Here is a 10922-nt window from a genome sequence, read left to right on the forward strand (position 1 = left end):
GGTGGAAGGAGCATTATCTCAGCTCTGCAGAAGGAACTGGACGCTGTAACATGGCATTAAACTGGTTTTGTGTTTCACAGAGTACTTACACCTGCGCCAAACCACGCTGGGGTTTTTTCTTGTAACACCACGGTTAAGCTTTGGCAAGAGGAAAGGATGTTCCTTGTGCCACCGGCCTGGCTGGAGCCTCAGTGCCAGCGGCTCACAGCAGGGCATCTGGGTCTGCATCTGTGCCCGCAGGTGCTCCCCATGTGGGGGCTCATCCTGACCCGGGTCACTGAGGCTGGGTCCCTGTGAGGGTCAGCACTACCGGAACAACAGTGGGCTGGTGGATTTTAGGAGGGGGGGTGTTACACATCATCTGCTGTAAACCAGCGTGCGGAAGAGACCCAGGTGCGAAGCACGAGGCTTTGCTGGAAGAGCAGCTTGTGTGGTTGTGTGTATGGAACTGTGCTTTGTGCCCCTTGGGAAGGGGAAGCACTGAGTCATTTGTGACTTGTCTCTGGCCTGTAATTTTGGGAAGTGGGGCTTTGGATCTTGAGGGCCGTTCTGCAGGGCTCTTGGATATCTGTCGGTCTGTTTCCCTGCGGGACTGGTTTACATTATCTTATGGTCAACGCAGATTGATTATGGTAGAAACCAGGCAATTTCCTTCTGATTTAATAATGTATTCTTATGATAATCTCGTGGCCTGTATAGGTCTAATAGTTCTGAAAAGCTGGTTGATGTCTATCACTGAATGGGCTACGGACCAAAACTGTTAATTTGGGTGCCTGGAAGACGTGTGTGTAGCTCCCACCCTGTCAGAAGGCAGGTGGGGAAGGGGCAGACAGGCCCTTTCCCACGCAGCTCTGCAGTTAGCACTGACTTCTGCTGGCTATGAGCTCGCACCTCCTCTTTGGCAAAACGGTCTTCCTGGGAAGACCAACCCAGGGGGGGAGTTGTTCCCTTGGTTTCTGTGGCCAGCACCTGGAGCACAACAGGGTGAAGATCTCGAGTTACAGAAACTAAATCTAAGCTGGTTTGCTCTTGCCCGCTCCAACCGGAGCGTAACTCCCTGCACCAGCGTTTCCTGAGTGAGGAACTGACATTTCCAAAGGTGCGTATCTAGGGAGACGCCTCTGGGCATCTGAGACAAGCTGGCAGCTCGCAGGAGAGCGCCGGTGCCGTGTTTGGGTATGGGTGTGCAGCTGTTTTCCCTGAAATGCCCCTCGCCGTTTCTGGCGGGGCTTGGGGGGCTCCCCCGGCTGGGCGGGTGGCAGCTGCCGTAGCCACGGGGATGGGAAGGAGAGCGGGGATCTCCCCTGCCCGCCCTGCCTTCGCCTGCTCGGTAACCGATTATGACCTCACCTGTTCCGTGCCCCAGCAACAGTTCCCGGGCGCGGGGAGCTGGGCTCCACCCGTGGCCACAGCCCGGGCTGTCTCCAGTGCGCGAGGAGCTGCGATGGATGCCACACGCGCGGCGGGGCTGAAGGGCCGAGGCAGGAGCACCAGCTCCGTGCCGGGCCGGAAGGCAAAGCTCATCCAGCACGCCCGGGATCTGCGCACCATCATCGCCTTGCAAGGTGCTGCCCCTTGGGCTGCGCGGGGACGGGACGGGGCGGGCGGGGGGCTCTCGGTCCCCCCATCGTCCTGCGTGGTCCCAACAGCACCTTCGTGTCCTGCAGAGCAAGAGAGGGAGGCTTTCACGTGGTCCTGCGGGGAAGAGCTCCAGCAGAAGAGCGAGCGGCTGCCCCGCCTGTGTGAGGCGGTGCAGGACGTCCGTGCCCCGAGCGGCGCCCAGAAGGTACCGGCAGGTCCCGTCTGCTGTGCCCCTGCCTGTGCTGGCCCTGCAGAGACAGCACCCCCCTTGCCCCTCATGCGGCTTCCTCTGGATGTGACCGTCCCCAGGCTGGGGGGATGTTCTCTTTGCCCCTCTCCTGCCCCCGGTGCCCAAGCTCACCACCTCCCAGGTCTGCGGAGCGCAGGAGCCCTCGGGTGTGGCTATGCCGGGGAGAGGCAGGAGGCCATGGCAGGCTCCGGTGGGCAGGGGCTGCTCGCTGGGGGCCAGGGCTCCGGGGCGCTGGGAAGAACAGCGTGCGTGGCGGAGGGGCCGGGGGCCGGCACAGGGACAGCCCCACGGGGCTGGTGCGGCGAGACACGGGGTGTTCCCGTGTGGTGCCGTGGGTCCCCTTCCACCGCTCAAGGGACCCCCTGGAGCTCCCCGAGCAGATCCTTGGCCCCAGCAGAGCTCCTGGCCGTCCCAGCCTGCGTGTCCCCAGGGCTGCCCGGGTTCCTGCAGGCTCCAGCTGCATCCCTGGAGAGAGAAGCTCTCTCTGCCCTCCCCTACCTGTCCCTGGGTTGTGACCTGGCTGTAAGGCCGTGGGGACAAGGGGTGCTGGCCCCACGCAGCTGCCTTTCCCTGGGGTCTCTTGCAGGGACAGGGCAGTGCCGCCGCTCTCTGCCAGCAGCCACATCTGGGGCACCAATCGATGGATTTTATTGGCGCCCAGCCCCGGGTCTGCGCTGTGCAGAGTCCCTAAGCCTGACCCAGCGCTGCCCTCAGTAGTTGCCCAGCTCTGCCTTAGCCCGACCAGCCCCCCAGAGCAAAGCTCTCCAAGAGCCCGTCCTGCCAAGGGAGCGACGATGTCCTGCAGCAACGTCCTGGCATCTGTAGCTCTACCTCAGGGGCAGTTTTCCAGACAGGACCCTTCTCCTGTGAGAAGGTGCCCAGAGAGCCCTGCCTCTGGCCTGGCCAACGCTCCCATGTCCATGCAGGTGACCCAGGAGAAGCTCCGGGCTGAAATCCATGCGCGGGTGAACACCTGTAACTTGCTGCTGGACCAGGTGAGGCAGCGGAGACGAGCCCGGGACGAGCTGCAGAGGCGGCTGCAGCGCCTGCAGGCTGTGGAGAAGGAGGACAAGCAGCAGCAGGCGCAGCTGCAGGTACCCAGGGCCCCTTCCTGGGGTGGCAGCACCCGTGAGGGGCCTTCATCCCAGCCCTGCACCCCCCCGGTGGGTTCCAGGCTCGGCACGTGGCGTCACCCCGTGTCCGCCCTCCTGTCTCTGCCCCAGGCCATTCGCCAGCTGGAGAACAGCATCGAGAAGATGCTCTTGAAAGTTCAGGCTGCACAGAAGGTGACAGCCCTGTACGTGGAGGTGCGGGATGCCCTGCGGAAGGTGAGCCCCTCCTCACTGTGTGCCATCGTCCCACCCGCTCCCCCTGCCAAGGCAACGAGGTGTCCAAGGGGTTGCTCTGGTGTTACGCCCCCCCGCATCAGCCAGGTCCTCCTGCTCCCTCCACCCCCTGTCACAGTGTGGGGGACCTCTGGGGCTCAGTGGGGTGACGTGCTGTGCCTCTCTCTGTCCCAGGAGCTGGACCACCTGCCTATGCACCTGGACCTCCTGTGTGGGACGGCTGAACGCTACCATAGGGAGCTGGAAGATGCAGAGCTCGTGGCTGCAGATGCCCGCAGAGCGGCTGCTGTAACCAAGGTGAGATGGCCCGGGGCACCGTGGGGCCCTTTCCCACACTCCAGAGCCCACCGACAGCACCACGCGCCCCGGCTGGCCGGGGAGTCTTCCTGCAACAGAGACTGAGCTGGGCTTGCCCACGGCACCCGGCTGCCTCCAGAGCTCCTCCTGGGTCTCGCTCTTGGGCCAGAGTGCCCTGGGGCTGGGGACAGCCTGCCCGAAGCGCCAGCCACGGTGAAGGCAGCGTGCTCAGCACGGGGAGGGCAGGCGTCCTTTTTGACACTGGTCATCCCAGAAGCTCAGCTGGCTCCCAAAGGTCCATTCCGGCTTCCGCAGCTAATTTTCCCTTCTCTGATATGCTGCAGGGCGACGTGGAGAAGTTAAAAACCCAGATGCGGGCGGACAGAGAGTTCTGGTGCCGCTCCGAGGCCGCGCAGAAGCTGCAGCTCAAGGAATTCTTAAAAAGGCATCTGAGAGAGGTGAGCTGGGGGGGCCAGCACAGGCAGGGCTGCGGGCAGGTGACAGGCACCAGTGCGGAGCCCCCCGTGGGTGGGGGGCCTGCAGGGCCAGCTCCCCCAGGGTGCCAGCAGCTCGGGGGCTGACGCTGAACATCCTTGCAGCAAGCCAGGCACAAGCTCGCCGTGGACTTGTCGAAACTGCAGCTGCAGGACCCTCTTGCGGGTGAGTGCCTGGCGGGGTGCAGGGGGGTGGGACGTGGGCACAGCTGCAGGCAGCATTCCCTGACGCTTCCCTCCCACGCCAGGAACCCAACTGGAGGACACCAAGTCCCAGGAGGAGTACAAGGCCTGGGTCACCAAAAAGGTGGAGGAGGCCAAGGCTGCGGTGCCGTGCTCCCACGTCTGGGTAAGTAAAACCCATCTCTGTTAAAACGCAGGGCTGAGCCGAGACCTCTCTGCTGGCCTTGTGTCCCGGCGGGGTGCTCTGCTCTGCTCTGCCCCTGCAGCCCCCCAGACCCCTCCTGTGCAGGCAGGGATGGAGCTGCTTTTCTCCATGCCGTGAACCTGCAGCAGTCCCTGGGGCAGAGACCTCCCCGAGGCCACGGCCCGGCTCCTGTACCCTCCAGGAGGGCCACGGGCTGAGTCCTCGTGCTCTCCCCTGGCCAGGACATGGCTGGCAGGTTCCTGGAGCAGCAGAAGGCCTCGGCGGACCTGGAGCGGTATCTCCAGCAGTGCAAGGAGAAGCAGCAGGCGCTGAAGGAGACGCTGCACCAGCTGGAGCTGAAGCACGATGAGCTGAAGCGTCGCCAGCCCCCCAACACCCTCAGGTACTGCTGGCCTCGGGACAGCCGTGCCAACTGGGCCACCACCCTTGGAGGAGGGATGTGGGCATCCTGGGTGTCCCAACAGGGCCCCTCTTCCCCCGTCCCGCTGCAGCCCCCACCCCTCCTGCTCTGGGAGGTTTCCTGAGCAGAGTGCTCCCCCAGCGCTGGGCCTGGCAGAGCCCCCAAAGCTCCCGCTGCGGGTGGCACCAGGAGGACCCTTGCTCCTTGCCTGGCGTGGGGAGTGGGACCAGCAGCGTGGGGTTGGGTTGCAGGCAACATCTCTGCTCTGCAGGCGGTGCGGGGGGTGAGACGAGCACTTTTGGCAACAGATGTGGGGTGTCTCTGCACCCTGATGCAGTTGTATGGATGTGAATGTGTCTGGCTGCAGGAAGCTGGAGGAGGAGCTGAGGAGGGAGCTGCAGCGGGAGGAGGCTCGGCGGGAGCAGATGCGAGCCCAGATGCTGAAGGAGGAGGATCTGCTGCTCCAGTTTGACCACGCTGTCAACAACCTGGCCGTCCTGCTGCGTGGCATCACGGTGCCCGGCCAGGTACCCGTGCGGTGCGGGGGTGAGCACGGCTCCGGCCGGTGCTGGGGGTGCAGCGGCACAGCACAGTGATGTGTGGAGCGGCCACTGTCACCCCAAGAGACTCTTCTTCCCCACCAACGTAGTTGTTCTCTCTCCGATTGCAGGACGCTTTTGTCCAGGCCTGGAGTACGCAGGAGAAGCTCCAGCACTGTAGGCAGAAGCTGCAGTACCTGGTGCAGCGCACGGCCAGCCTGCCCCCCGAGAGCCACAGCCTCAACGAGGACAATGCGGTGCGTGCTGGGGCTCCATCCCTGCGGTGGTCTTTGGGGACCCGCACAGGGCTCTCCCAGGTGGCCCGTCCCAAGCTGTCCTCCTAGATGGGAGCACGGACGTGGCCCCGGGGAAGAGCCGTGGCGCAGCTCAGCCCCAAGGGGCACTGGGCGCTGCGGGGTGTCCCCCCATGGGGACATGGAGGTGAAGCACCCCTGGGTTTGAACACCCCCTCCCCTTCAGCAGTTAACCCAGGGTGTCTTTCACAGACTTTTGTCAAGGTCCGAAATCTCCTGGAGCAGACGATGGCACAGGCTCCCCGGAGCCTGAAGATTTCCTTGGAGGACACCAAGGGTAGGAGAGCACAGCGGGGACACGTCCCCCAGCGCCTGTCCCAGCCCCTGCCCACAGGCAGTTCTGAGCGTCCTCGCCTGTCTCCCACTGTCCCAGCAGACCCCGACCCAGGAGCTGCCTCCAGACCTTGGGTCTGACCTTGGCTGTCTCCAAGGCTTTGAGCACGGGGCGTGGTTTTAGGTGGGGATGTGGGAGAACGACGGCAACTGTTGGGGTGGTAAGCGCTAAGCCCCAGCAGAAACAAGGGGAGATGCTGTGGGGCAGGGAGGGGGCCCTCGTCTTCAAAATCCCCTGCCCTGAGGGTGAAGAACCAGTGCTTGGCTCTGCCTCTGGCCTCCTCTGATTGGAGGCTCTTGGAGCAGACAAGGAGCTTCTGCAGCTCACGGCCCTTTTTCCCAAAGCGGAGGTGAAGCCACCGCCCCGCAGCTCCAGACCTTGGTGGGAAGCCCCAGCAGTGTTGGGGGGGGACCCCAGCGGTGGCATCCCCAGGCCCTGCAGGTCACCCTGGGACGCTGGGCTGGGAGAGCCCGTCACAGTGCCTGTGCCCGAGGGCCTGGCACGGGGCTCTCTGGGATGCCACCAGCCCTCCAAAACGGGCCACAGCTCCCCAGGGACACAGGCACAGCGGAGGTGGCCCCGCAGACCCTCCCCAACCTGCTCCTCTCTGCTCTCTCCTCCAGACCCCCCTGCTTCTGACGATGATGACGATGACCATGTCCTCTGCCGGGAACACATCAAGAAGCAGGGGCGGCGCCTGATCGAAGACAAAAAGAAACAGCAGCCCTTTGAACTAAAGCTCTGGATGCCCCCGACCACCCCTTCTGCTCCCGATGCCCCCAACCACCCGCTGCACCCTTTGTCTCAATACAGCAGTTATTCTTAGGCTGAATACAGCAGGTCTGTGTCCTTCTTCCCAAGCCCACAGCAGAGCTGGACCGGGAGCTCCTCAGTCACTCCTGTCAGGCAGAAGCAGCGGCGTCAAGCCCCGAGGGGAGCTGAGCTGGGTTTGGAGGCAGCCCCGTCCCCCTGCCCCTCGCCCAGCTGCTCTCCCCGCAGAGGTGGGGCTGGGCTGGGCTGGGCTCAGCTTTCCCAGGCAGAGCAGAGCTGGGGGCAGGCTGGCTTTCTGCCCCCTGGCCCTTCCTGGGACCTCTTCCCCCCCTGACAGCTCTGGGAGCCCGGTGGGCTGGTGTCTGCCTGAGGCAGCTCTGGGTGTCACCGAAATCCGGGATAAAAGAACTTACCTACACCAATTTGACGCAGATAAGCAGACACTCCTTTATTGACGGCCGGACGTGTAGGGGAGTGCTCTCACCAACAACACGTGCCAGGCACCAGAATCATACACCTTCTATAGAACTTACTCCTACATATTCATTAGGTCTTCATGTATAAGCACACAGCTTCCAAGAAATCATGAACATATTCTCTTCCTATTTCCGATTCTGCGCAGCAGAGGTTAGAAATGTCTAGAAATGGCTCTGGGGTGTAATGTGAGTAGGTGGTCCGTGGGTCAGCGGTCGCAATCTCCCCCGGCCGGAATCACCTTTTGCTTAAGGACACGGTTTTCTTGGCAGGTACCTGCAAGCTGTTACGGTTACGGCCCTCAGTTCCCATTAATCCTGGACCTTGACAACTCCTTGCATTCTTCTAGTCCTATGTATGCATTATAAATCAGTTTACAAATCACCTCGTGTTTTGTTACCTAGGTTCTAACCGTTCCTACTAAACAATCATGACCAATCCCTTCAGCCTTGGCACAGGGCTGTATGGGGAAGTTTAGAGTAGCAGTCGGTTGCTAGATTCAAAATACAATAAATGTAAAATTATTTTTTCTAAAATATCTCAATTCTATACTTATATTAGAATCAAACACAATTTAATTTCAGTTGTTAATAAAATCAGTAAGACAGGGAACCGTGGGGCAGGGGCTGAGGCCTGGACAGGTACCGGATCTCAGGGGGTGTCTTCGTGTGCGCGCGTGGGAGCGGAAGGGCAGAGCCTGCCTGGGAAAGGGAGAGCCCCTGGCCCGGGCTGTCTGACCTGGCGTGGAGCCCTCGTGCCTCTTCCCTCCCCTGCTCCCGGCACGCACATTGTGCCAGTCGTCCCCCTGAGCTCCGAGCGAGCGTCGGGGACAACCTCTGGGCTGCAGGGAGGTGCCTGGAGGGAAGGGCCGCCCCGAGGTGCCCCAGGCCGGCAGAGGAGGCTGCAGCAAGCCTTTGGCTCCAGGTGGGATCCTCAGCCCTGCCCAGGGCTCACAGACACCCCCCCGCGGAGGCCGCGTCGTCTCCTCTGCAAAGGCCGAGAACCGGGGGCTGCTGGTCCCCAAGCGCAGCCAAGGCCGGGGGCTGCTGCCAGGGCCCTGTGGTCCCCGCTGGAGCCCCCGGCCAGCGGCACCTCCTCCAGCTCCGCGGGGGCCATCGGCCCCAGCGCAAGCTTCCCCTGCCCTTCCGGGCGGGGCCGGCGGGAAGCGCCGCCGCGGCCGTGGCTCCGTTGCCCCGAGGCCGCTGCCGGCCGCTCGCACCTCTCGCTGCGTCTCGGGGCCGTCGGGGCAGTGCTGCCGGAGGGGCCGGCGGGGCCGGTGGGGCCGGGTGCGGCCGCTCGGTCCCGGGACGCCGGTTCCTCCGGGCGGGGGATTCCCGCGGGCTCTGTGTGCGGACCCGGGGCGGGCGGCCGGGAACACACAAGGGGGGGGGGGGATCTGTGGAGGGTCTGCGCGTGTTGGTGGGAGAGAGAAAGTGGGCGAGAGGCGGATCAGAAGTGCAAAGGAGAGTTAAAAAAATGAGAGTGAAATGGGGGCTTCTGTGCGCCAAGGCCGCGTGGAAATTGCACTTTGGTCAAGAGTGAGGTTGAGCAAAGGATTCGTTTCCTCGCTCCTTCCCGGTCTAACCGGGACTGTGGGTGTTTTCGGGGGTTTTGGAAAGCTGGAGGTGAGCTGTCTCGAGGGAACGCCGCTGTCAGACTCCCGGCGGTACCGGGCGTTCCCCTCCAGACCCCATCTGCCGAGGTTCCCGGAGATCTGGGTTAGAGTCTGGCCTGGGGTGGCTGTTACTGTAAAACACTTTAATCAAGGGAAGAGTGTAACGGGTGAGAAACCAGAATTAATGCCCTGGCTGCTGCTGGGTGTAAAGAGGAAGGAAACGTAGAGAAGTGTCAGGATTCTTTTTGGTGCAGGAGGAACCCCGGGCAGTGGTGCCAGGATCTGTGTGATCGTGTGTTTCGGGGATACACCCACGGTGAAGCGATGCTCCAGACCCTGGGTTTCTGCTCTTGGTAATGTTACTGATTTTATTATTAACGGATCAAATTGTGTTTGATTGTGTTTTGATTTTAGTATAAGTGTGGAACTAAAAGATATTTTAGTAAAAATCATTTTACATTTATTGTATTTTGAACCTAACAACCAGCTGCTACTCTAAATGTTCCCTGTACAGCCCCGTACCAAGGCTGAAGGGATTGGCGGCAATTATCTAGTAGAAACAGTTAAAACCTAGGTAACCAAAACACAAGAAGATTTGTAAACTGATTTATAATACATACATTGGACTAGAAGAATGCAAGGAGTTGTCAAGGTCCAGGATTAATGGGAACTGAGGGCAGTGACCGTAACAGCTTGCAGGTACCTGCCAAGAAAACCGTGTCCTTAAGCAAAAGGTGATTCCGGCCGGGGGAGATCGCGACCGCTGACCCACGGACCACCTACTCACATTACACCCCAGAGCCATTTCTAGACATTTCTAACCTCTGCTGCGCAGAATCGGAAGTGGGAGGAGAATATGTTCATGATTTCTTGGAAGCTGTGTGCTTATACATGAAGACCTAATGAATATGTAGGAGTAAGTTCTATAGAAGGTGTATGATTCTGGTGCCTGGCAGGTGTTGTTGGTGAGAGCACTCCCCTACACGTCCGGCCGTCAATAAAGGAGTGTCTGCCTATCTGCGTCAAATTGGTGTAGGTAAGTTCTTTTATCCCGGATTTTGGTGACACTGTGGCTGATTTGGGGGTCAAAGTGAGATCACGGGTTCAAAGATTTAAGGGTCAAAAAAGGCTTTGGGGGTCTAATGGGGAAATTTTGGGGTGATACTGGGGGTTTGGGGGTCAGACATCGATCTGGGGATGAAAGGCACTTTGGGGTGAAAAGGGGGTTTTGGGACCCAGGGAACTCACCCCGCAGCACCCAGCTGAGGGTGGCCCTGGTGACGGTCCCCCACCCCCACAGCGTCCCAGCACTGGTACTGGAGGGGGTCGGGGCTGATGCTCTTGGGGTGCCCCTGGGGCAGCAGCACCTGCAGGGGGGGGGGAGGGACAGGTACCCCTGGGACCCCCAGGAATCCCAAATCTCCCCTGCAACCCACCCAAACTGTATTTGCCACCCCCAGGTCCCTCCAAAACACCCTCAGTCACCCCAATCCTCCCCCAGCCTCGTTAGTGCCCCCCAGATACTACTGGCCCCCCAGGTCTCCATTTCACCCCCCAAGACCCCAAGCATCTCCCCGGAACCCCACCAGCCCACCCCCAGGACTACCTTAAGCCCCATTAGCCCTCCCAGAAGAGCCCCAGGACCCCAATTACTCCCACAAGATCCCTCCCAGCACCCCACTAGCCCCCACTGGACCCTTCTTGCACCCCATTATAGTTCCCCAGGACCCCATTATCTCCCCCAGAAACTGCCCTCAGGAGCCCTTTAGACACACCACCCCCCCGTCCCCCCCCCGGACAGTGATAAGCCCCTCAACTCCCCCATGGCCCCAATAACACCACCCAAGCACCAAGACCCCATTACTTCCTTCGAGACACCCCCAGAGCCCAGTAACTCCCCCTGAACCCCCTCCAGGACGTCCCCACTCCCCCCACCTCAGACACCAATATCTCCCTCAAGACACCCCCCCCCCCCCCCCCGAGGACCCCAATACCCCTCCCAAACCCCTCCAGGACACACAGAGCCCCCACCCCCCGACTCCATTACACTCCCTCTAGGGCCCAAATAATCCCCCAGGACCCCAATAACCCCCACACCTCCCACAGAACCCCCATAACA

General features: G+C 61.3%; 1 protein-coding gene across 1 annotated transcript; it reads left to right on the top strand.

Moving 5' to 3' along the window:
* Positions 1-1444: 1444 nt before the first annotated feature.
* On the top strand, positions 1445-6769 carry LOC141954963 (coiled-coil domain-containing protein 183-like). Its single transcript, XM_074895055.1, has 12 exons — positions 1445-1786; positions 2758-2925; positions 3055-3159; positions 3352-3474; positions 3819-3932; positions 4074-4134; positions 4217-4317; positions 4578-4738; positions 5094-5283; positions 5427-5552; positions 5802-5886; positions 6567-6769. The coding sequence occupies exons 1-12, from the start codon at positions 1445-1447 to the stop codon at positions 6767-6769; spliced, it is 1779 nt and encodes a 592-aa protein (XP_074751156.1).
* Positions 6770-10922: the final 4153 nt, after the last annotated feature.

The sequence above is a fragment of the Athene noctua genome, unplaced genomic scaffold, assembly GCF_965140245.1.
Source record: "Athene noctua unplaced genomic scaffold, bAthNoc1.hap1.1 HAP1_HAP1_scaffold_44, whole genome shotgun sequence".
Lineage (NCBI taxonomy): Eukaryota > Metazoa > Chordata > Aves > Strigiformes > Strigidae > Athene > Athene noctua.

Bases quoted from the DNA above. Each gene is read 5' to 3' on its own strand.
- LOC141954963 (XM_074895055.1), top strand. From the start codon at position 1,445: ATGGATGCCACACGCGCGGCGGGGCTGAAGGGCCGAGGCAGGAGCACC. The intron at 4,318-4,577 runs GTAAGTAAAACC...TCCCCTGGCCAG, and splicing joins TGCCGTGCTCCCACGTCTGG to GACATGGCTGGCAGGTTCCT. The intron at 5,553-5,801 runs GTGCGTGCTGGG...TGTCTTTCACAG, and splicing joins GCCTCAACGAGGACAATGCG to ACTTTTGTCAAGGTCCGAAA.